The sequence below is a fragment of the Bombina bombina genome, chromosome 8, assembly GCF_027579735.1.
Source record: "Bombina bombina isolate aBomBom1 chromosome 8, aBomBom1.pri, whole genome shotgun sequence".
Taxonomy (NCBI): domain Eukaryota; kingdom Metazoa; phylum Chordata; class Amphibia; order Anura; family Bombinatoridae; genus Bombina; species Bombina bombina.
This window is the reverse complement of record NC_069506.1, coordinates 159,227,017-159,254,454: the sequence shown is the minus strand read 5'-3', so window position 1 is coordinate 159,254,454 and position 27,438 is coordinate 159,227,017. Positions and strand designations below refer to the sequence as shown.

Genomic DNA, 27,438 nt, shown 5'->3' with positions numbered 1-27,438 from the left:
ACAGGTATTAAACTGATAAGAATAGTACTACTTAATACACCACTCCTATCTGGTGGCACATTAGATTGCACGCACAGTGCCCCAAATTTGAAGTAGGAGGACAGACCAAGCATCTTTTTCCATCTCCCGGTTCCTAAAATCGATACCATATACACGTCCCCTGATAGGGACATAACAGGGATTAAACTGATAAGAATAGAACTACTTAACACACTACTCCTATCTGGTGGCACATTAGATTGCACGCGCAGTGCCCCAAATTTGAAGTAGGAGGACCGACCAAGCATCTTTTTCCATCTCCCAGTTCCTAAAATCGATGCCATATACACATCCCCTGATAGGGGACGTAACAGGGATTAAACTGATAAGAATAGAGCTACTTAACACACCACTCCTATCTGGTGGCACATTAGATTGCTCGTGCAGTGCCCTAAATTTGAATTAGGAGGACCAACCAAGCATCTTTTTCCATCTCCTGGTTCCTAAAATCGATGCCATATACACATCCCCTGATAGGGGACGTAACCGGGATTAAACTGATAAGAATAGAACTACTTAACACACCACTCCTATCTGGTGGCACATTGCATACGCAGTGCCCCAAATTTGAAGTAGGAGGACCGACCAAGCATCTTTTTCCATCTCCCGGTTCCTAAAATCGATGCCATATACACGTCCCCTGATAGGGGATGTAACAGGGATTAAACTGATAGGAATAGAACCACTTAACACACCTTATAACAACGCAGAGAGAGTCAATGCAGAGAGAGGAGTCTGAAGAAGAGGATTCAGAGGAGGAAGGTGGCTTTGAGGAGGTGGAAGACCAAACACAGCAGGTGTCCCAGGGGGCTGGTTGTCACCTTTCGGGGACGCTTCGTGTTGTACGTGGCTGGGTGGAGGAAGAGACCTTCAATGACATCAGTGAGGACAAGGAACGGGACATGGCTAGCTTGGTATCCAACCTTGTGCAAATGGGGAGTTTGCGGTTGTGCAAATGGACTGTTTGCGGTTGTTTGCGGTGCGTTAAACGGGGAGTTTGGTCTGTCACTGTGAAGCGGGCGTAACCCTTACACTACCTGATCGATACAACATCATACCTGATGTTTTAAAGCATGTTATTCCAAACAATTTAGGAATGTTAGGTGATTTATGCCATTTATGGCTTAAAACCAGACTCTGCATCAACTATGTAAATTTCCATGGGAGTTTTGCCATGGATCCCCCTCCGGCATGCCACAGTCCAGGTGTTTGTGCCATTGAAACAACTTTTCCATCACTATTGTGGCCAGAAAGAGTCCATGTGGGTTTTAAAGTTTGCCTGCCTATTGAAGTCTATGGAGGTTCACCCGGTTCGCCTGTTCTCGAACAGTTGTGGAAGTTCGCGTTCGCCATTCGAGAACCCAAATTTTTATGTTCGCGACATCACTATTTCTTACTTTTGTATATGAATATGATTTATAAAAACATATTTAAAAAATCTCCTCCAAAATGTACAATTTTTCACAATGAAATGTGGAATTTATAGATACCCCTGTATCTTGTAAAAAGAGATATATGTTGTGCTATCCTTACTTGGTTGTCCTTATCTAATAATATGTTCCTGTTTAATGATGTAAGCAAACTGCTATCTACAAAAGCTGGTTGCCTTTTTACCTATAAACCAATGTACTTGTTCTAGAATATTATAAACGCATAATCATCATCTAACTCAACAAGTTACAATAGCTGATCATTATAATAAAACAAGTTACCCATAATATTATTAAGTAACATAAAAAAAATCTTATTCCATTCCCCAGTTATCTGTTCTCATTTTACCATAGGTCTCTGCATATGATAACATTTTTTCTCAACAGCAAATTTAATTTCCCAATTTATTAATTTTGTTTGATTACTGGACATGCTGAAATGTTCAAGTAAATTTAAAAGTATTTTGGGGTTCTTTTAAGTGTTGAAAAATTGTTTTGATGTATTTTCTAGGGTCACATCTAGCTTAGGCTAAAATGAAATAATTACTATACTACGTTTTATTAAAAGTCAGCATATATTTTACCTGCAATGCAGGCATAATGATACGGGTGTAATGGATAGGAGTGCAGGACAGTGGAAATCACTAGAAGAAAATGTGCCCTGGGCACCTTAGAAAAAGGATTGAAAATTGTTTCAAAGGATATTCTTATCTTCAATAGGGACTCATGCTTTTTTAGCAGTTATATGAAATATTACATCCTGATGTGTTCACACTAAAGTTTCTCTTTATTCACTAGATAGAAGTAATATACTGTATTTCTTGCATTTTTGATATGCTAAATATATTTTTTCCTAGTCTCGGCATTTTCCTTGTAAGGCACCAAGATTTTTGATAGTACTGAGTATCAAAAGGTTTTAAGAGAATGTGAAGACAGTAAGGGAAAAAGAAAGTATTTTCAATGGAAGATGTCATTTGAGACAGGTAACTGTTATGATGAATTATCTTAGGAAATGCTGAGATAAAATGTGGAAGAATCTCACAGTCTGTGTTAACTCTGCATCAGATATTACACAATGTTTTTTTGAGTGCCAAGGAGCTTTTCACCTACTGAGGAAGGGGGCTTGGGTTACTTGGGTTGGTGTGCAGGAGGAAGGCATTTAAGAATGGATGGGAGTTTTATCAGTTAGCATCCAGCACACCATTCCTGGTTGTAGATTCATGTTTTTTTTCTTTGTCAAAGCATGGTAGCAGTGCTAGTCCTTCTCTTTTAATTCTTATCTCATCAGTTTTTGGACAGCTCCCCTGGGACATGGGGTTTCAGGGAGCTGTGGTAAAATGGTTAGCACTGGTGATGGTTATAGGATACCACTACAGCTTTATACCATAACCATGGTGTAAGGCAGGGGTAGGCAATTACTGGCCCTCCAGATGTTATGGACTATATCTCCCATTATGCTTTGCCTGCATTATGGTTGAAAGAGCATTATGGGAGATGTAGTTCATAATGCAGTAATTGCCCACCCCTAGTGTTAGAGTCAGACTTTAGCTGTGCTTTGTTTTGTGAGCTTTGGCATCTTGAATGTTAAATTTTTCAATACAGCAAGTCCTTCTGGTCACTTTCCCTTAGGTGACAGTAGTAATGTAACAGAGTAACTGGCTTCTTAAATGTCTAACATTTGTGTACTAGCATTATACTGAAACATTTCACTACAAAATGTAACACTGGACTTCACTTATGTCACATTTAAATTGAAGAAAAAAATGCTTCAGGATAGTTTTAAAAATGATGAGTGAAAACAAAACATATTTTTGTTTCAGGGACACAGATCTGACTTTGTATCATAATGTCATCTATTTTATTTTTCTAAGAGTAACTGTAGTTTGACACTATGGGCTCCATTTATAAAGCAGCGGATGCTGCTTTGGAGTCCAATTATTTCAGACTCTCCTGAAACTGAAGTTAAGAAGCAGTGATCTTAGGACCGCTGCTCCTTAACTTGTCCACCACATTTTAGATTGCGGATAATTGGGATGATTGACCGCCCCTGCTAGAGGCCGATTGGCCAAGTATAAAAGATCATGATAGACTTGGCAAAATCAAAAATGATCAATATCCTTTCTCTATTATCTAACATAGTAGATAAATCTTATAAGTTGGAAGAGGATATTTTATGACGTGGGATAGAGATGTCAGGAAGGGGAAGAAATAATATCCAAGAGGCTTAAAGGAACACAGATAAATCAAAGTCTCTATTGAGGCCTTTAGGATACATAGAATCCAATCTGTGTATCCATGATACTTCCCTTTGTTTTTAGATTTCGCTCTCTGTCTCCTCCTGCTCTTAATGGGCCTACATGATCAATTATTTGCCAGTGTAGTTGGCTGATTTGATGACCTTGCTCAAGGAAATGACATGCAACTGGAGCCTGTAAATCTCCCCCTCCTTATGTTAGACTTATGTTGGTTAAGGCGTTCTCTTATCTTACGGGTCATTTCACCTATATAGATTTTAGCACAAGGACATTTGATCAAATAAACAACATGAGTAGACTCACAGGTGTAATAAGATTGAATATTAATTTTTTGACCACTACGCGGATGAACAAAAAAACTACCTTTGATGACAGAACTACAATTAATACACCCCAAACAGGGGAAAGTACCTAAACTTTTTTTGGTAATATATCTAGTGATATCAGTACATCTAGGGCCTAAATCACTCCTAACCAACATGTCTTTAAGGTTCTTAAGCCTTCTGCATGCCATCATGCGTATCTCCCTCAAGGCCGGAGTGTCTAAGTTGCATTGTTTTAAGATATTCCATATATCCATATATTCCATATATGTTTTTTAATAATCCGTAATATTCTATCACTGTAAGGTTATACTTGGATATAAACACTAATCTATCTTTCTTATCCCTTTTAGTTATAGTGTACTTAGTCCCATTTTTACATATCTTATTGACCTCTTTATGGAACAATGCCTTAGGGTAACCCCTATCCACAAATTTCTTGCCCATGTCTAGTAATCTGAGTTCCTTTAGTGGGAGATCCCCAACTATCTTATCAACTCTCAACAGTTGACTCTGGGGAAGAGACTTCTTAAGGGCCAGATGATGAAACCTGTCATATTTCAACAACGTATTCCTATCTGTTTCCTTGGAATACAAATCAAAACATAAAGTATAATTTTGTTTGTATACACTTGTATCTAAAACTGTAATTTTCTCTTCACTATGGTTAAGAGTAAATTCCAGACCATTGACTTCATTATTGAGTAACTGTACAAATTCATATAAGGAGTTAATGTCACCCCACCATATGCCAAATATATTGTCTATGAACCGCCACTAGGCGGCGCAAAATTGCATAAACATATTTTTCTTCAAATTGACTCATATAAAGGTTGGCATATGATGGGGCAACATTAGAACCCATGGCAGTTCCTCTCTTTTGTACATACCATGTGTCTATGAACAGAAAATAATTATGGTACAATATAACATCCAATAACTGAACAAAAAAATCAATCTGCTCACTTTTGTACTTAGAGTTAGTTCTTAATTGATATATAATGACCTCAATACCACTCTCATGTCCTATAGAGGTGTAAAGGCTTTTAGTGTCTAAAGTAAATAATATCTATTTAGAGTTTGATTACTCCCCTATGTTTGAACTTAAATAAAGTCACTAGTATCCTTAATGTAAGAGGATGTTTTCTCTACTAAAGGTTGCAATATGATTCTTGTCTAAGAAAATAGCAATGTTAAGGAATATAGATTCAGTGCCTGCCACTATAGGGCGACCTGGTGGGTTTTGGGCGTCCTTGTGGATTTTTGGTACCATATAAAAGAAAGGTGTCTTAGGGTGTTGAATATATAAAAACTCTCTGTTTGTTTTATCAATTAACCCATTATTTTCTGCTGTACCAAGTATACAACTTATTTCCTTTTGTATATGAAATACTGGGTAGAAATTAAGTTTGCTATAGGTCTGGTCATCATTTAATTGACTCCGTATCTCATTAACATAAAACCCCTTAAAACCACTGTGGCCCCGCCTTTGTCGGCTCTTTTAATGATCACCTCCTTATCTTTTAGTCTTTTAGGGTTTTAATTGCTTTAAAATCATCTTTTGAAAGGTTATGTGGTTTAAATCTAACTCTTTTTAGCATCTTCTTTCTCCAATTTGTTAATATCAGCAGTTACAAGCTTAACATACGTATCTATGCTGCAATTATTGACATTAGGAGTAAAGGTACTTTTTATGCAAACCAAATTAATCAATGGACAATACTTCACTCTTAACTATTGGTGTGCACGCTTTATTTTTTTGTACATTTTTGATACTATGCTCAGTGTTTTAAAAAAAAAAAGTCTTTAGCTTTATGTTTCTGAAGAATTTGTGTAGATCCTTTTTCAACTAAAAGAAATTGATGTCAGCATAGCAACACCATGACAGTCCCTTTTCCAGTAACTTATACTCACTTTCTTCAAGTGTACAGTCCGAGACATTGATTACTGTCGGCTGCGGCCTCTCCTGCGGTATGAGCCTCTCCGCATCTGCAGAGAGATCATATTTCTGGGCGTAATGTTTTCTTCCTCCACAGTGCTTCCTTCGTCGCTGGACAAAAAAACAGCATTAGTCAGAGTATCGGATTGTATTCCGCCCTCACCATTGCGTGTATTCCGGCTATAGGGCTGACGCCTTACTGAAGTATTGGGATTCCTCCCCGAGTCGTCATAGTAACTGTCAGGTTCTGCCAGGCTGGTGTTATCAGTATAGCCTTAGTTGGTTTTTATATGCAAATCTCAGCTGCAGACTTAGACCAGTATGAAGTTGTATTTGTGTCACTCGCTATAATACAACTACTACAGATGAAAATAGTTGATAATATATAGCTATAGTGATAATTTGCTACAGGGGTATCAATTATGTGAACAAATGACTCGGTCCACTAGTTGTCATAAAACCCTATTTGGCAATGCTGTGCATATAGGAGGGAGTTCATAGGTTAACTGAGACTGAAGATTGTACCTTAGAGAAAGTTCTTCAGCTGTAACGTAACTGAGAAGAGTACAGCTGCTCTCAACTTGTATTGAATCTCTGCGCATGCATAGTAGCAGAAAGGCAGGGTTGGTGGAAAGATCTGTTCGAGTGACGGGTGATGTCACTGACCGATCAGTCGGGTTTGCCGTAACCGGAGCTTTTAAGTGTATCTGCTGATATATGGCTTTGATGATGATCCGGTTAAAGGTTAGTGCAGACAACAATACTTCTTCCTAAGTACCCTTGCAGATTCAGTATGAAGAAAGTGGTTGAGATTAACCTCAGCTGTTTTGCTCTTAGCCCAAATAGTGCTTAAGACGCTGAGTTCATCTGTTAGGCTATAACTGTTAGAATAATGGAGTAAGTCTCCTCAGTGCTTAGGGAATCCTTTTAGTGAGAGAGTAATCCGTTGTAGGTAGTTTGAGTCAAGTAAAGCCCAAAGATATCAGGAACTTAGCTCAGAGAACTTTTCTGTGACAAACACAAAATTACTAAGCACTAGTAACAGGGCGTGCTGCTGATTTAAAGGCAAACTGGGAGGAGTTTAGACATGGATATAGGGAATAGAAGGAGAATCCTGACATATCCCCCTCCTCAGGACAGTCGTAGCGCGACTCAAGGAACCGGACGGTCAGGATGTCGTAGATGGAAGAGAGACAGCTTTTTCTGGGCGTGTATGTTCTGCCAGGGTTCCCAGGTATCTTCTTCTGCGGAGTAACCAACCGATCTGACCAAGTATTGTAACTGCCCGTTGCGTATTTGTTAGTCAATAAGAGATTCCACCTCATATTCATCCAAATCGGGAAGAATGTTTTTAGGTGGTAGTGCTGTTCCTGTGCCTCTCATGCAGATATAGGGTTTCAGGAGAGAGACATGAAACATTGGATATACTCTCATAGAATCTGGTAGTTGCAGAGTGACTGCATTGGCATTCACGATCTTTAGTATCAAGAATGGTCTTATGTACAATCCTCCCAATTTCTTACTAGGTAACCGAAGATTGAGATTCTTCATTGATAGCCATACTAAATCCCCTACTGACAAGTGAGGAGCAGGACGTCTACGGAGGTCATAGTAGTGTTTTTGCCTTTTTTGGGATACCGTAATGTTGTCCTGTAGTTGCATGATGGTTTTTTGAATAGTACCAGCAATATCATTGGCATGGGGACAATCAGTTTGGCGACCTTGAGAAAGAGCAGTGGTGGGATAGGAATTAGGATGAAACCCATAATTAGCCTGAAAAGGAGTCATTTTGATGGAGGTATTCAGAGAGTTGTTAAAGGCGAATATATATAAGTTGACCATTCACTTTGTTGGTAAGAGCAAAAACATCGTAGATACTGTTCTATCCACTGATTTACTCGTTCAACCTGTCCATTTGTCTGGGGATGAAAAGAAGTCGACAGATGGTGATCAATTTGTAGAAGATGACAAAGAGCTCTCCAAAACCGAGAAGTGAATTGTGAGCCTCGATCAGAAGTCAGAATTCTAGGCAGTCCATGAAGTCTTACAATGTTATCTAGAAACAATGTTGCGGTCTCTGAAGATGTGGGCAATTTATGGAAGGGTACAAAATGGGCCATCTTCATCAGTAGGTCAATTACTACCAGGATGGTATTCATCTTAGATTCAGGTAAGTCAACAATGAAGTCGAGTGACAGATGTTACCATGGTTGCGATGGTACAGGTAAGGGCATCATAAGACCAAATGGAGGGCATTTTTGAGATTTTGAGGTGGTGCAAATGGTACAAGTGCTGACAAAATTCTTAACAGTTTTTGACATAGAAGGCCACCAATATCTTCTGGATATGTGTTCTAAAGTCCTTCTCTCCCCTGGATGTCCAGCAAGAGGGGAGTCGTGATGCATCTGTAGGACAAGTAGTCTTAGATTCCCTGGTACGTATAACCTCTTACTGTAGTAGAACAGGCCATCAGATTTCCGTTCAAGTTGGTTCTTCGGGAAGTCATTGTCATCAGGTAGCAAGTTCTTAAATTCCTTGAGCAAGTAGGGGGTCAATCCAATGAATCTATCTGGGGGTATAATAGAAGAGGTGGTAGGATGGTACGTTGCTTTGAAGTCTTTTCTTGAGAGAGCATCCGCCTTTCCGTTTTTGTTTGATGGTCTATACACTATGTGGTAGTTGAATCGTGTAAAGAACAAGCTCCAGCGGACCTGTCTAGAGGATAGAGTTTTGTTTGGAGAAATTCCAAATTCTTGTGATCTGTGTAGATGATAATCAGTAGTGGAGTTCCTTCTAGTAGGGGCCTCCAATGTTCCAATGCCCTTTTGATGGCAAGAAGTTCTTTTTCCCCTATGGGGTAGTATCTAGTCATGCCCTTTGGGCTATGCAATGCCCCAGCGACATTTCAACATTTTATTAATTATGTCATCTAAATAGATAACAATACATACGTCTAACAAGTCCATGAAGACATCATTAATAAAATGTTGAAATGTCGCTGGGGCATTGCATAGCCCAAAGAGCATGACTAGATATTCGAATAAACCGTACCTGGTCCTAAAGGCGGTCAGCCACTCATCCCCTTCGCGTATGCTAACAAGATTGTAGGCTCCTCGAAGGTCTAATTTTGTGAATATCTTGGTGTCGTGGAGTCTCTCTATCAACTCAGGTATAAGAGGAAGCGGGTATTGATTTTTTACGGTTCGCTGGTTTAATTCTCTATAGTCGATGATCGGACATAATGATGCATCCTTATTCTTTACAAAGAACATACCCACACCTGCTGAGGATGTGGAGGGATGTATGAAACCCTTACAGAGATTTTCCTCCAAATAAGTCTTGAGATGTTCCAGTTCAGGTTGTGATAGTGGATTCAAGTGACCATAAGGAATAGTTGAACCAGCTTTGATCTCAATAGGGCAATCATAAATGCGATGAGGTGGCAATGTTTCAGCCTCCAATTTACTGAAGAAATCAGAAAAGTCTTGATACTCTTGAGGAATCTGGGGTGCTAGTTCAGTTGTTTCAAGAAGAGATTGTGAGGAGTAGCAAGTCTGTCGGCAGACTGGAGAACAAAGCGAGACCTCTAATGTTTCCCAGTTAATTGATGGTTGATGTTTCCTCATCCATGTGCCTAATACAATGGGAAAAAGAGGTGAGGGTAATATATCAAACTCAATAAATTCAGTATGACCACATGGTGTAGTGAGTAATAGTGGAACAGTTTGGTGGATAATAGGACCACTAGCGATAGATGAACCATCAATAACACAAATTGCTACAGGATTCTGCTTTAACACAAAAGGAATTTTATTGGACTTCACAAGTGCACTATTTATAAAATTTCCATAGGCTCCTGTGTCGAGAACAGCTTCAGAGGTAAGCTTGCGATGGTCCCACTGTAAAGACATAGAGAGTACGCAGTAAGAATAAGTGTTATTCAAAGTCTGTGATGCACAAAGAGTATTCCACTTACTTTTCTTTGACTTCAGAAGTAATGGGCAGTCTTTCACGGAATGAGCTGCATTAGCACAGTACATGCATAGAAGGTTCAATCTACAGCGGGACCTTTCTTCAGGCGTCAGTGGACCCCTTGTGATACCAACCTCCATAGGTTCTGGAACAGATCTTGAGGTGGAAGGAGGGTGATTCCCTGTAGATTGAGGCCTGGGGTATTGCTCCCCATGGAACCTTTTGGACCTCCTCTTCCTTAACCGGCGGTCTATTTGAATGACCAACCTCGTTAGGGATTCTAAGGTTTTAGGCAAGTCGGTACGGGCTAGCTCATCCTTTATATTATCATCCAGTCCTAACCTAAACTGGTTTCGTAATGCAACAGGGTTCCATTGGGAATCGCGGGAGTACTGCTTAAACTCTGCAATGTAATCTTCGACTACCCGCTTTCCTTGCGTAAGACCCCTCATAGCTGTCTCAGCAGATAATTGAAAGTCGGTGTCAAGATAATCCATTTGAGAAATGAATTCATCAAGAGAGCCTAGTATAGGTTGGTTAGACTAAAAAAATGCATCTGCCCATACCCTCGGTTCGCCTCTTAAAAAGGAAATCATGGTAAGCACTTTGACTCTTTCAGTGCAATAAGTTTTCGGTTTCAGGTTAAACATCAATAAGCAGGCATTCTTGAACTGACGGTATAGTTTCCTATTACCTGAAAAGGGTTCAGGCAAAGACACAACAGGCTCTGGAATAGGTTCAGGTTGCTGCGGTCTTGTGGCCATAGAATCTCTAATTATTTTTCTGAGAGATTGGTTCTCAATTTCTAGATCCCGTAGATCTACTTGCTGGGATAAGTTATAGACAAACTGTGGTAAGTCTGCTGGATCTGTACCTATGGCTTAGTAATTATGTCAGGTTCTGCCAGGCTGGTGTTATCAGTATAGCCTTGGTTGGTTTTTATATGCAAATCTCAGCTGCAGACTTAGACCAGTATGAAGTTGTATTTGTGTCACTCGCTATAATACAACTACTACAGATGAAAATAGTTGATAATATATAGCTATAGTGATAATTTGCTGCAGGGGTATCAATTATGTGAACAAATGACTTGGTCCACTAGTTGTCATAAAACCCCCATTTAGAGAAAGTTCTTCAGCTGTAACGTAACTGAGAGGAGTACAGCTGCTCTCAACTTGTATTGAATCTCTGCGCATGCATAGTAGCAGAAAGGCAGGGTTGGTGGAAAGATCTGTGGAAACAGTTCGAGTGATGGGTGACGTCACTGACCGATCAGCTGGAAGTCGGGTTTGCCGTAACCGGAGCTTTTAAGTGTATCTGCTGATATATGGCTTTGATGATGATCCGGTTAAAGATTAGTGCAGACAACAATACTTCTTCCTAAGTACCCTTGCAGATCCAGTATGAAGTAAGTGGTTGAGATTAACCTCAGCTGTTTTGCTGTTAGCCCTAATAGCACTTAAGACGCTGAGTTAATCTGTTAGGCTATAACTGTTAGAATAACGGAATAAGTCTCCTCAGTGCTTAGGGAATCCTTTTAGTGAGAGAGTAATCCGTTGTAGGTAGTTTGAGTCAAGTAAAGCCCAAAGATATCAGGAGCTTAGCTCAGAGAACTGTTCTGTGACAAACACAAAATTACTAAGCACTAGGAACAGGATGTGCTGCTGATTTAAAGGCAAACTGAGAGGAGTTTAGACATAGATATAGGGATTAGAAGGAAAATCCTGACAGTAACTGGACCGCCATGTGTAAACATTGCCGCGGATGTAATCTTCCTCATCTCTTGCAAATTTAACCCTTTTCTGTTCCTGGATTTCCTTCTGTAGCTGTGTAATTTTGGCATCAATTTCACTGATAAACTTATCAAACGCTTCTGCAGAATGTGACTTTGCCAGCTCATCTTTACAGCATTTAATCTCTTTTTCCTGCTTCTGGATATCCTTCAACAGGTACTCGACCTTTAAGATCATCAGTTGACATGAGCATTTATTGACTATTGATACAAATTTATCACAGTACTCATCGTTGTCCATAAGCAGTGTGTGGGGGGGTACTCATCCTCAAGCCCTAGGTATCCGTTTAACACGGTGATATTCAGACAAGCCAGATTTTTGCATTTAGCATTTTCATATAGCTTTTCGTAATTATTGACAGGTACAGCCCTCAGAAAGTCACGAGACCCCTTTGTCAAGGTAGTAATTATTGTTGCCTCAATTTCGGAGTACATAAAAACCTTATTGCCGTCCATTTTCTGTGCTTTTTCCATAATGTAGCAGTTTATGTTTAGATGCATGAAGTTCAGCCGTAATGAATCAAAGAATAACAAACATAGCTCAGCACCTGATTAAACCCTCCTATATTAAAGAGGATATCAAATTAATTTATATTACATTGGGGACAGCACATATAAGGCTCACTATCGATTGTGCAAGGTTTGCACATGTGTTCGCAAGCTTGCGGGCATGGTTTCAGCACCCAGATATATTATGAGTTATGTGGCAGAGAGATTATTGTGAGCAAAGCTTTGCAAGCTTTTGAAAAAATCTGTATCCTATCTTTTAAGTAGTAGCCTATGTATATACATAGAGGTGACTTCTTTGTGCTATATAGAAAATGTAAGAGTAAAAACTCCATTCAAGAATTGCATGTTGATTACATAAACGTATTTGTGTGCGCACAATGTGAATATGTTTGGAAAATTCTTAACACACTCAAAAAAACTCTTTATAAATTAGGGATCTGTGTAACTCTCAGCATTGGCAATTTTATATCAAAATAAAAAAATCTACACACCACTCTATCATTGGGGAGCTACAAAATAAATAAATGAATAAATAAATTTATAAAATATATATAAATGTCTATTTCCATAAAATAAGGTTGCTAAGATATTAGGCAGATATATAATGTCAACATATTAGGCTCCTTCTTCACAGATCTGTCACCTCTCCTCTCTCCTTTCCCGAAAGAAGCACTCCCTGAGTCATGTCAACAATCTAGTTGTGCGGTACTGCCAGTGATTGACGCCATTTTGGGGAGGTATGCAAGGGCCTTAAAACCTGAATCTGAATCAACAATCACTGCTTATCTACTTCCAATGTATCAAACGCTTGGATCAGCTAATCTTCAAGAGCAGAGAGTATATCCCCAGTTGGGCAATCATCTTATGTACGTATAGTTTCCATTGTCCTGTATTCGGTTAAACTATATACACCATTGCAGGCAGTAAGCCACTGTACAACATCACACACAATTCTCAAGGTTCTCTGACTTCTCGGGTGAAAATATGCTAATGTTGATCCTGCAAAGTTCCTGAACAGCTAGACTGTTAAGTGGTAATAGGATGGCTTGGGTTATGAACACTTAAAAATATAAGGTCATGTGCAGAGCCTCACAGACTTGTGGCCATCTTGGATTATCACCCACCATCATTCCTACAATATTTATTTTTATTATTTGTTAACACATAACCTCCTTTATGGCGTGATCTGAAAACAAAATGAAAACTACGAGATTCTGATTCTGGATTTTAACAGTACTTAAACAGTAAAGTGTGAACCCATTCCATTCCAACATCGTATCTGCATAGAAGATGTTGAAATTAAATCATACCTTCATGCACACTAAGTCCATTTCAAAGTGCTTTCCCCTAAATTATTGAACTCACATTCACAAAGTCACGTTGTTGTTTAAAAGTTCAGTCATTTATATTGGTTGTTCAAATGCTTATTAAATAAGTGTAAAGTTTTATTTATCATAAAGGAATAGGTGCCACCAAGTTGTAACCTTTACTTCTCTGCTGATGCCAATCAATAACAGTTATATATTGGTAACAAGAGTGTCCAACCAATGACTGTGTAGAATACAGAAGTGTTAAGTCTGGAGTGTGCGCTTCCACTTTAAAAGAAATAGGAAAGGCCGCAATTTTCAGAATTTAATTAGAGGGAAAATAATGAAAGTATATTGTAAATTTACGAGTAGCTCTTCTGGGGTTAGTGTTAGTTTTTTTTTAAAAAAAATGTGGGTGTTTTTTTTTAGATTAGGGATGGGCACTTGAAAAAGAGCTGAATGCCCTTTTAAGGGCAATGCAAAAGAGCTAAATGCCCTTTAAAGGGCAATGCCCATACACATGCCCCAGTTAGGGGCAATGGGTAGCTTAGGTTTTCTATAGATTTAGGTTTTTTATTTTGGTGACTTGGTTGGGTGGTGGGTTTTACTGTTAGGGGGACTTTGCATTTTTTTTTTACAAGTAAAAGAGCTGATTTCTTTAGGGGAATGCCCTACAAAAGGCCCTTTTAAGGGCTATTGGTAGTTTATTGTAGGCTAGGGTTGTTTTTTTTATTTTTGGGGTGGCTTTTTTTGTTTTTATAGGGCTATTAGATTAGATGTAATTGTTTTTATTTTTGATAATTTAGTTTTTTTTGTAATCTTACGGCTAGATTTAGAGTTTGGCGTTAGCCGTCAAAACCAGCGTTAGAGGCTCCTAACGCTGGTTTTGGGCTACCGCTGGTATTTAGAGTCGTGTAGGTAAGGGTCTAACGCTCACTTTGCAGCCGCGACTTTTCCATACCGCAGATCCCCCTACGCTAATTGCGTATCCTATCTTTTCAATGGGATCTTTCTAACTCTGGTATTTAGAGTCTTGGCTGAAGTGAGCGTTAGAAATCTAACGACAAGACTCCAGCCGCAGAAAAAAGTCAGGAGTTAAGAGCTTTCTGGGCTAACGCCGGTTCATAAAGCTCTTAACTACTGTGCTCTAAAGTACACTAACACCCATAAACTACCTATGTACCCCTAAACCGAGGTCCCCCCACATCGCCGCCACTCTATTAAAATGTTTTAACCCCTAATCTGCCGACCGCACACCGCCGACACCTACATTATCCCTATGAACCCCTAATCTGCTGCCCCTAACACCGCCGACCCCTATATTATATTTATTAACCCCTAATCTGCCGCCTCCAACATCGCCGCCACCTACCTACAATTATTAACTCCTAATCTGCCGACCGGACCTCACCGCTACTATAATAAAGTTATTAACCCCTAATCCGCCTCACTCCCGCCTCAATAACCCTATAATAAATAGTATTAACCCCTAATCTGCCCTCCCTAACATCGCCGACACCTAACTTAAAGTATTAACCCCTAATCTGCCGACCGGACCTCACTGCTACTCTAATAAATGTATTAACCCCTAAAGCTAAGTCTAACCCTAACACTAACACCCCCCTAAGTTAAATATAATTTTTATCTAACGAAATAAAATAAATCTTATTAAATAAATTAATCCTATTTAAAGCTAAATACTTACCTGTAAAATAAACCCTAATATAGCTACAATATAAATAATAATTATATTGTAGCTATTTTAGGATTAATATTTATTTTACAGGCAACTTTGTATTTATTTTAACCAGGTACAATAGCTATTAAATAGTTAATAACTATTTAATAGCTACCTAGTTAAAATAATTACAAAATTACCTGTAAAATAAATCCTAACCTAAGTTATAATTAAACCTAACACTACACTAGCAATAAATTAATTAAATAAAATACCTACAATTATCTACAATGAAACCTTACACTACACTATCAATAAATTAATTAAATACAATACCTACAAATTAATATAATTAAATAAACTAACTAAAGTACAAAAAATAAAAAAATATTTACAAACATTAGAAAAATATTACAACAATTTTAAACTAATTACACCTACTCTAAGCCCCCTAATAAAATAACAAAGCCCCCAAAATAAAAAAATGCCCTACCCTATTCTAAAATTAAAATAGAAAAGCTCTTTTACCTTACCAGCCCTTAAAAGGGACCTTTGCGGGGCATGCCCGAAAGAATTCAGCTCTTTTGCCTGTAAAAAAACCCCATACAATACCCCCCCAACATTACAACCCACCACCCACATACCCCTAATCTAACCCAAACCCCCTTTAAATAAACCTAACACTAAGCCCCTGAAGATCTCCCTACCTTGTCTTCACCACACCGGGCCCCGATCGGTCCAGAAGAGCCTCCGAAGTCTTCATCCAAGCCCAAGCGGGGGCTGAAGAGTGACGTCCATCCTCCGGCTGAAGTCTTGATCCAAGCGGTGGCTAAAGAATTCCATCTTCGGGCAGAAGTCTTCATCCTATACGGGCAGAAGAGTAGATCCGGACCGGCAAACATCTTCATCCAAGCCGCATCTTCTATGTTCTTCCATCCGATGATGAGCGGCTCCATCTTCAAGACCTCCAGCGCAGATCCATCCTCTTCTTCCGACGTCCTAAAACAGAATGAAGGTTCCTTTAAGGGACGTCATCCAAGATGGCGTTCCTCAAATTCCGATTGGCTGATAGGATTCTATCAGCCAATCGGAATTAAGGTAGGAAAATTCTGATTGGCTGATGGAATCAGCCAATCAGATTGAAGTTCAATCCGATTGGCTGATCCGATCAGCCAATCAGATTGAGCTTGCATTCCATCCCAAGATTCCTAGATTATATTTAAAAAGAAAAAAAAAATATATATATATATATATATATATATATAAGAATCAGATCATCTGAAAGGTGAATTGGGATCTACTCTTGGTAATAGTCAACTAATCAAACTCTGTACACACATAAAAGGTAGCTAGGTTTAAAGTATAGACAAACTAGACACAGGTAGATTTAACACATAGAATACATACAAAAACCGGTTTAAACCTACTAAGGGGTACTGTAGTCCCAGGTTACACTTGTTTTTTCTGATAAGCCACTAGATAAGATATCTCAAATTGTACTTAAGATAGACTGGATGTGATCACTATTTTTAAAGCCTGCTAACGTTAAGTAATTCTTACCTAATCTCACAAAATTAACATAAATTGTGGCAATGTCACCTTTTTCCTTTTTGTCACTGCCTTTTTTTTTTCTCCCCCACACGTCCTCACGCAATACCTTCACATTCACATTCACTTTCACCTCTCCCCCCCCCCTGTTTTCCCCCATTATTTTTTATTTTTTTTTTATTTTATTTTTTAATTTTTCACATTTGGCACTTTTTAGGTAGGGGGCACTCTCCCCCACCTTCTATAAAACACAATTAACTTATGGATAAATTTGTACATGCGCACACTAAGACTCCTTCACCAGCCATGGCGGCAAGACACAGAGATAGGAAAAATAAAAACACTATAGAAACCCAAGTGGACATTCATCCAGTTTCTATCAATCCTTTATATAACAAAGAAGTACCAGATACCCAGATCCTAGTAGCCAGTATCACAGATGCACTCGCCCCAAGATTTGACTCTCTGAAACTTGAGATTAAGCAAGACATTCTTTCCCTTACTAATGAAGTCAGACAATTTTCAAATAGGCTTGAAGAAGTAGAACAAAGAGTGTCAGACTTGGAGGATAACAGTACAATTCATAAAACCAAACTAGAAGCTACAGAGAGAATACTGTCTAAAATGCAAGCTAAAATTGAAGACCTAGAGAACCGCTCTAGGCGGAATAATATAAGAATAGTTATGTTAGGTTAATTTATAGTTTAATGTTAGGTTTATTTTTATTTCACAGGTAAGTTTTTATTTATTTAAATACTAGTCGATAAGCCTGCCCAGGGGGCAGTCTAATTATTTTTTAAACTACAGATGTAGAAACAACGTATTTTGTAACTCTTCTTTTATATAAAAATTTAAGCTACAGGTGTAGTGATACTATAATTTTAATGAACTACTATCTTAAATATATAAAAAATATTTTCTATATAATAAACTACAGATATAGACACACTCTAATTAGACAAACTACTGTCCTAAATAAATACAAACGCCTAGATTACGAGTTTTGCGTTAGAAGCTGTGCGGTGCTAACGAGCAGTTAATGCTCACTGCTCACTTACAGACAACGCTGGTATTACAGGTTTTTACAAACCCGGCTTTAATCGCAAAAAAGTGAGAGTAGAGAAAAATTTTGCTCCACATCTCACTCTAATACCAGCGCTGCTTAAGTCAGCGGTGAGCTGGTGTAACGTGCTCGTGCACGATTTCCCCATAGGAATCAACGGGGAGAGCCGGCTGAAAAAAACCCTAACACCTGCAAAAAGCAGCGTTTAGCTCCTAACGCAGCCCCATTGATTCCTAATGGGAAATAAAAGTTATGTCTACACCTAACACCCTAACATGAACCCTGAGTCTAAACACCCGTAATCTTACACTTATTAACCCCTAATCTGCCCTCCCCATCGCCGACTCCTACATTATACTTATTAACCCCTAATCTGCCGCTCTGGACACCATAGCCACCTACATTATACTTATTAACCCCTTATCTGCTGCCCCCAACATTGCCGCCTACATTATATTTATTAACCCCTAAACTGCCGCCCCCAATGTCGCCGCCACCTACATTATATTTATTAACCCCTAAAATGCCGCCCTCAATGTTGCCGCCACTATAATAAACATATTAACCCCTAAACCTAAGTCTAACCCTAACCCCAACACCCCCTAACTTAAATATAATTTAAATAAATGTAAATAAAATTACTATAATTAACTAAATTATTCCTATTTAAAACTAAATACTTACCTATAAAATAAACCCTAAGCTAGATACAATATAACTAATAGTTACATTTTATCTAGCTTAGGGTTTATTTTTATTTTACAGGCAAGTTTGTATTTATTTTAACTAGGTACAATAGTTAAATACAAAAGTACCTGTAAAATAAAACCTAACCTAAGTTACACTAACACCTAACACTACACTATAATTAAATTATTTCCCTAAAGTAAATACAATTAAATACAATTAAATAAAATTATCTAAAGCACAAGAAACCCCCACTAAATTACAGAAAATAATAAATAAATTACAAGATTTTTAAACTAATTACACCTAAACTAATCCCCCAACAAAATTAAAAAGCCTTACACTACACTAAATTACAAATAGCCCTTAAAAAGGCCGTTTGCGGGGCATTGCCCCAAAGTAATCAGCTCTTTTACCTGAAATAAATGTACCACTCACACAACCAACCCTACTCTAAAACCCACCCAATAACCCTTAAAAAAACCTAACACTAACCCCTTGAAGATCACCTTACCGGGAGAAGTCTTCATCCAACCGGGCAGAAGTGGTCCTCCAGACGGGCAGAAGTCTTCATCCAGACAGCATATTTTATCTTCATCCATCCGGCGTGGAGTGGGTCCATCTTCAAGACATCTGATGCGGGGCATCCTCTTCTTCTAACGGCTACGATTGAATGAAGGTTCCTTTAAATGACGTCATCCAAGATGGCGTCCCTTCAATTCCGATTGGCTTATAGAATTCTATCAGCCAATCGGAATTAAGGTAGAAAAAATCCTATTGGCTGATTGGATAAGCCAATAGGATTGAAGTTCAATCCTATTGGCTGATCCAATCAGCCAAAAGGATTGAGCTGGCATTCTATTGGCTGTTCCAATCAGCCAATAAAATGCCAGCTCAATCCTATTGGCTGATTGCATCAGCCAATAGAATTTTTTCTACCTTAATTCTGATTGGCTGATAGAATTCAACTAATCGGAATTGAAGGGACGCCATCTTGGATGACGTCATTTAAAGGAACCTTCATTCAGTCGTCGGCCATCGGAAGAAGAGGATGCTCCACGTCGGATGTCTTGAAGATGGACCCGCTCCGCGCCAGATGGATGAAGATAGAAGATGCCGTCTGGATGAAGACTTCTGCCCGTCTGGAGGACCCATTCTGCCCGGTTGGATGAAGACTTCTGCCTGTCTGGAGAACCATTTCTGCCTGGTTGGGTGAAGACTTCTCCCGGTAAGGGGATCTTCAAGGGGTTAGTGTTAGGTTTTTTTAAGGGGGTATTGGGTGGGTTTTAGAATAGGGTTGGTTGTGTGGGTTGTGGGTTTTAATGTTGGGGGGTTGTACTTTTTTTCAGGTAAAAGAGCTGATTACTTTGGGGCAATGCCCCGCAAAAGGCCCTTTTAAGGGCTGTTTGTTATTTAGTGTAGGGTAGGGCTTTTTTATTTTGGGGGGGCTTTTTTATTTTGTTAGGGGGATTAAATGAGGTGTAATTAGTTTAAAAATCTTGTAATTTGTTTATTATTTTCTGTATTTTAGTGTTTCTTTTTTTGTACTTTAGATAATGTTATTTAATTGTATTTAATTTAGGGAAATAATTTAATTGTAGTGTAGTGTTAGGTGTAATTGTAACTTAGGTTAAGTTTTATATTACAGGTACTTTTGTATTTTTTTTAACTAAGTAGTTAAATAGTTAATAACTATTTAATAACTATTGTACCTAGTTAAAATAAATACAAACTTGCCTGTAAAATAAAAATAAACCCTAAGCTAGATACAATGTAACTATTAGTTATATTGTAGCTAGCTTAGGGTTTATTTTATAGGTAAGTATTTAGTTTTAAATAGGAATAATTTAGTTAATGATAGTAATTTTATTTATATTTATTTAAATTATATTTAAGTTAGGGGGTGTTAGGGTTAGACTTAGGTTTAGGGGTTAATAACTTTAATATAGTGGCGGCGACGTTGGGGGCTGCAGATTAGGAGTTAATAAATGTAGGTAGGTGGCGGCGATGTTAGGGACGGCAGATTAGGGGTTAATAATATTTAACTAATGTTTGCAAGGCGGGAGTGTGGCGGTTTAGGGGTTAATATATTTATTATAGTGTTTGCAATGTGGGGGGGCCCCTCGGTTTAGGGGTTAATAGGTAGTTTATGGGTGTTAGTGTACTTTTTAGCACTTTAGTTACGAGTTTTATGCTACAGCGTTGTACCATAAAACTCTTAACTACTGACTTTAAAATGCGGTACCAGTCTTGACAGGAGATGGTGTACCGCTCACTTTTTGTCAGACTCGTAATACCGGTGCTATGCAAGTCCCATTGAATAAATAGGATACACAATTTACGTAAGTGGATTTGCGGTATTTCCAAGTCTGGACGAAAAAGTGAGCGGTACACCTGTACCTGCAAGACTCGTAATACCAGCGGGCGCTAAAAAGCAGCGTTAGGACCGGCCAACGCTGCTTTTTAACCCTAACGCACAACTCGTAATCTAGCCGACAGTTTCTTCTCTTTATTATATCTACTTTAAGTACATTTCTTTATATACATAATTTATGTCAAGTGATGCGCTGGACTCACCCAACTAGCCAATCTGTGAACACTACCTCCTTCCTAGGTAATTTTTTTAAGAAGAATTAGTAGAGAAGGATGTGATCACTTATTTATGCGAATTAGAAACTACTAGCCCCTGTAACCTAGAGGGAAATGTACGGCCCTAGAGCGTGAGAACACAGGTTCAAACCCCGGAAGGGAACATATTTTAAAAATTATTTATGTTTATGTATTTAGGCTACCTATTAGAAGTACAGTAGAGTGTGAGTGTACATATTGAAATAATCTTTTAAGAGAAAGTAGTATAGGAGAATGTGATCACCCATTGTATGTCAACTAGAACTCACTGGCCACTGTAGCCTAGAGGTAATGACACGGCCCTAGAGTATGAAAACACAGGTTCAAACCCCAGAAGGGGATACATTTATAAATTGTTTGTTAGTGTAATTTATACATTGTTAGTAGTCCATAGATTTGACAAAGTTGATATTTTGTGAAAGTATATTTTGTTTTAGGGATACAGATTGTTGAAGAATAAGTGCAGCGTGTGAATTGACTATTGTTCAAGTATAAGTTACAAGTGGCAGCAATAAAAATGATAAGTACAACATTGGTATGCAAGGCAACACAAGGATCCCACCTTACAGGTAACTACTTAAAGTGTAGTAGGAAGTGAAGTCACATTTAACAAATCACAGGTAACCTGGTAGTATTTAAGGAGAACAAAATGAGGTATACAGAATCTTGAAAAAGCCACAACCTGAGGGGTGAAACGCGTAGAAGGACTGTATACTTCTGAAAGCTGAATCAACAAGAGAGATTTGCGAGGAGGTGTTTAGGTGCCAAGTTCTCTGCGTACATAGTACTTAAGAGCAGAGCAAGTGCCCCTCAACCAAGCTGTTACCAGTAAAAAGACAGAAAATAGAGTCTTGCGCAAGTGAAGAGATTTGACTACGGACCCGGTGTGAAAGGACGCGCAGTGTACGGCGTGTCATAGCCGGAGTCTTAGAGCCGGACGGAACAGCCTATAGCAGGTGAGACTACAAAAGTGTGGTAACTCGGGACTCCCTGCGGATATAAAAGAGAGGTAAGAGACCGACCTGGCATTCGGCTAGAGTTCATAGAGCTCAAGTAACTTGTCTCTCTGTCCTTGGTAAAAATATTCCTTTATATATGAAATTGGAGAACTTTGTCTTTCCAGGAAGCTGTTATCAAGTCTAAACAAGAGTGACTATACGAATGAGTTTGTTTTTGGGACTCAAGAGTAGAACTCAGATAAATCCCTGGAGCTAGAATATAAAAGGGTTGGGTTGTCAATATTACATCTAAAGGCTACAAGGAACGAGAAAGAACTGTTTAACATACAAACCGTAAGACCTGCAGGCAGTCCTTAAGCCTTTGCTAGCTGGAAAACGCATTTTATACCTGTACTTATTGCTGCATTATTTGTATAAATGTTAACAGCCACTGTTTGGTGATAGATCGATCCAGAGGCCAGTTCTGTATTATTATCCATTTTTAGGTGATGAGGTTTTATAAAAAACAAAACATTGTTTTATTTTTATTTTTATTTTCTATGAATTTTTATGAATTGTATGTATAACTTTTTTAGTGTGGATTAGTGGTGAGCGAGAGTCGGGCAAGTTTGAAAAATCTGTTTAAGGATATATTAATTGCATTAAAATAAATTTTCTATTTACATCATTTTTGGAAGTGGATGTTTTTACCTGCATTTTGAAATTGTATATTATTCCGCACTGCATTAAGATTGGTATAAGATAGGAACTAGTGAACAAATCATATATTTTATATAAAAAAACCACAGCTTTATCAGCGCCATCTAACCCCATAAACATTATACTTTATATACATAACACATAAACTGCAAAACCCCTACATTGCAATAAACCTATTTACCCTATTAACCCCTAAACAGCAAAACCCCTACATCGCAATAAACCTATATAACTTATTAACCATTTAAACCGCCAAAACCCACAACGCAAATAAATATTTAAATAACTAAGTACAGTACACTAATCTAACACCCCCTAACCTAACACCCCTAACCTAACACCCCCTAACCTAATGACCCATTAAATAAACCCAAATTACCTAAACTAATATATTCTAAAGTTACAAAAAAAAAAAAAAATAAGTTTACAAAAAAATAAAAAAGGCTAACATTACAGAAAATAAAAAATCAAATTACCAAATTTAACAAAGTTAAACCTAATCCCTATGAAAATAAAAAAGACCCACCAAAATAAAAACACCCCCTACTCTAAGAATAAACTACCAGTAGTCCTTAAAATGGCTTTTTGCAGGGCATTGCCCCAAGATAATAAGTTATTTTTCAAGAAAATACACAAAGCCCCCCTAACAGTAAAACTCCCCACCCACCAAACCCCCCCAAATAAAATAACCTAACACTAAAAAACCTAAACTACCCATTGCCCTGAAAGGGCATTTAGCTCTTTTTCTTCCCATCCCTAATCTAAATAAAACAAATCCCCCCCAAAAAAAAACTTAAAAAATCCTAAATCTAACCCCCAGGTTGGTGCTCATGGTTCCTAAAGTCCGGCGGAGAAGGTCCTGTTCCAGGCGATGAAGTCTTCTTCCAAGCGCAACCTCTTCTTCTTGACCGCGGAGCCATGGAACGTGGAGGATCCTCTTCGTACGATCTCCGCCATACACTTAATATTGAATTCAAGGTACGCAATTAAATATGGCGTCCCTTGAATTCCTATTGGCTGATTTGATTTTTTCAATTCAAATCAGCCAATAGGATGAAAGTTACTCAAATCCTATTAGATATTTAAGTTAGCCAATAGCATGAGAGCAAGTGAAATTCTATTGGCTGATTTGAATAGCCAATAAAATTTCACTTGCTTCATCCTTATTATTTAAATAGTTAGGTGTTGCTTTTGCAATGCTCCTTTTGCCTTCGCTGCATCCACCGAAAATGGCAGGGTGGTGAAAGAATCCATCGAAGGTGGAGTCTTTCACCACCCTGCTATTTTTGGAATTAACATGGATGCAGCTTCGCTGCATCCAGGTGAATTCTTTTGTCCTTGCACTGCCAACATTCCATTGAGGATGCGTGCGCAACTGCCGACGGCGACGGACATTACAAACGCAATTTTAGTATAGATAGTTATATTGTAATTTTAATTTAAAGTAAGGGGGGGTTAGGTTTAGGGTTTAATAGTTTAATTCTGTGTTTTGCGATGTGGGGGCGGCGGTTTAGGGATTAATAGGATTATTATAGTGGCGACGATGTCAGGGAGCAGCAGAATAGGGGTTAATACATTTTTTAAGTGGTAGCGATGTCCGGAGTGGCAGATTAGGGGTTAATCATTTTATTTTAGTGTTTGCGATTTGGGAGGGCCTCGGTTTAAGAGTTAATAGGTAGTTTATGAGTGAACTACTGACTTTAGATGGCGGTACGAATCTTGTGGTTATAGAGTGTACCGCTGACTTTTTTGCCTCCCAGGCAAACTCGTAATACCGGTGCTATGGGAGTCCCATTGAAAAAGGACTTTTTAAAACGTGCGGTACTGACGTTGCGTGATGGCCAAAAAGGTGTGCGGTACACCTATACCTGCAAGACTTGTAATAGCGACATTAGGGAAAAAGCATTGTTATGAAGCATAACAATGCTTTTTCACTCATAATGCCAAACTCGTAATCTAGCTGAATCTTATGTATTAATAGGTGAACTTAACATGCACAAAAAAGTGGGGTTAAATAAGCAGTGACTCTCATGATTTGGTAAGCTGTGAAATAGAATGTATATAATATTTTTCATCATGTCCTGGTGATAACTCAGTTGCTTGATTTTGTGCTCATTAGTGTCAACTTGACAATATCAGCTTTTATGTTAAGACTAAATTGGCTTTCTAGCGTTCTTTCTGTAACAAAATATGGGTCAGGTATCAAGGGATACATTTGAAAGACATTTAATTTAGGAATAATATGTCCTACATGTCATTGATTTTGAAATGTTCAATAGAAAATACACAACTATATTCCAGCGAGTTTGCTTGGCCAGGAAAAGTTCTGTAACTACTTTTTACATACTGATATCACTTTTCTTTACATTTTTTTTATTTTATTTATTACAACTACATATTTGTTTTCTTTAATTTCTCGTCCTTCCATCAACATTCATTCCATTCTGTATTTATGTCACCACTCTCTCCTCCATTATTCCTCATACCTTGGGGTCAATTTATCATTTGCCGGGCGGACGTGATTCGTTGTAGCGAATTATGTCCGCCCGGCGTTGCTAAATTCCGACAGCATACACTGTTGGCATTTAACTTTGCACAAGCATTTCTAGTAAAATGCTTGTGCAGTGCCGCCCCCTGCACATTTGCGGCCAATCTGCTGCTAACAGGGGGTGTCAATTTACCAATCATATTGGATCGGGATGATTGCAGTCTGCCACCTAAAAGGTGGTAGACAAGTTAAAGAGCAGCCGTCTTATGACCACTGCTTCTTAAGTTTCTAGCGAGCCGTAAAATTAGGGCAGAAGAAAGCTGCATCCACTGCTCATTCAATCTCCCCCCTCATCTCTATTTCTCACCCTATCTCCTCCATCAAATTTGATCCTGCTCTGCTCTTTATGTGAAATCCCTCTTTTTCATCAAAGCTCATCCTTTTTTGCTAATTGTCACCACCTTTTCCATTATCAACTACCATCACTCTCTGCTATTCTTCCACTTGTCACTACAGCTAGCACTGTATTGTATTTAATTTAATTTAGTATGTGCGCTCCTCCTAGAGATTGGTTGGTAAAGTAAAAACCTGCCTTATTTTTATATGTCATTCATATTATTATTATTATTATTATTATTATTATTATTATTATCGGTTATTTGTAGAGTGCCAACGGATTCCACAGCGCTATAAACAAAGGCAGAGTACAACAAAACAATTATTGGGGTCAAATGGTTAGAGAGCCCTGCCAAGAGTCACACTGTTGTAGTCAGATCTTAAGAAGGTGATCTACAAACAACTGGACTCTTAGGCATACATGCACCTGTGAGGTGAGGGCCTTTGCACCATTATACACACACCTTCTCAGAGAGTCAGTAATGGCTCGCATGATACACATTAAGTATTCACAGTCATAATACACACCGCCTGTCTATCCCTTTAAACATTAGACATGTGCATTTGGCAGTTTCGTAAATTGAAGAATGCGGAAGAAGGTGGTTGCTCGCTGCATCCGGCTCTTTTCTGAGCAGTATTTCTTCTTGTGAAAGTGTAACACACTAAGATCTGGATTTGCACAGTGTTGCACTATCACAAGAACAAATACAATGTCTATCAGTCATAATGGCTGATTGAATTCATGTGCAATTAACAATGTCAAATATTTTTGTGTATTTTTAATTTATATATTTTAAATATCCAAACACTTTCATTGCCCTCATAAATGAACATTATGATGCCTGTTATTGAATTTGAGTACAAGTTTCATAGTTAAAAAATTTGATCTGAGCTATATTTTTGTTGTTATTGTTGTTTTAATTAAACCAGAAAATACTCTTATTTGAACTTAGCATGCTAAAATCTTTTAACATTTAAAAAAGATACTTATATGAACAACCAGATAGGCAAAAATGAGTTTTCAATTGGTTAAGCCCATTGAATATCAAAAAATGATTATAAAGTCTGAAATGGGATTTGTGATGGATTGTGAATGCAATGATTTCTGAAATTTACAATCTACCTCTGGAAAAGGGCATGATAATTGTGTGTTCTAACAGTTATCAAAGGCATTGAAACAGCCTTGATATGAAAACCCACAACAAATAGCCAAGTAAAACCATTTAGGTCTTCTAATTGACAGAAATGTATTCCTTTGTGAGCACTTTCCAACTTTATGGATGCTAGCTTCAAGGATTTGCTAATGTGGTTTATTAAAGTTGCATGAGATGACCTATGTGAGTTTGCACTTTCATTTATCACAAATCATATTAATTATCATGTTTATTTCATACTTAAAACACAGCTGTAGCCACATTGTCCATCACACAGGCATCTCCTCTTGCCTAAGCAGTCTCGGTCTTCTTTGCATGGTTTCTGACATGCCTGACCCATGGGATTGTCCACTCTGCTTGGACAGCTTTCTGAAACACAAAAAAAGCATAAGAGTTATAATGTCAGCTGAAGTCTCTGTGACTTCCACAGATATTAAGATCTGATCATGTATATATATATATATATATATATATATATATATATATATATATATCACCAAGCATGAGTTTTATTATTGTGTCCATAGAGTTTAGCCTAAAAAACAAACAAATAAAAATGTAATTGACTATT

General features: G+C 38.2%; 1 protein-coding gene across 1 annotated transcript in view; it reads right to left on the bottom strand.

The window, feature by feature from the left end:
* LOC128638607 (beta-2-glycoprotein 1) overlaps positions 1–27,438 on the bottom strand; it is a 192,939-nt gene that overhangs the window by 68,283 nt on the left and 97,218 nt on the right. The window contains exon 2 of the mRNA XM_053690663.1: positions 27,108–27,236. Within this exon, the coding sequence (XP_053546638.1) occupies positions 27,108–27,236 (129 nt within the window). The remainder of the gene's footprint in view (positions 1–27,107; positions 27,237–27,438) is intronic.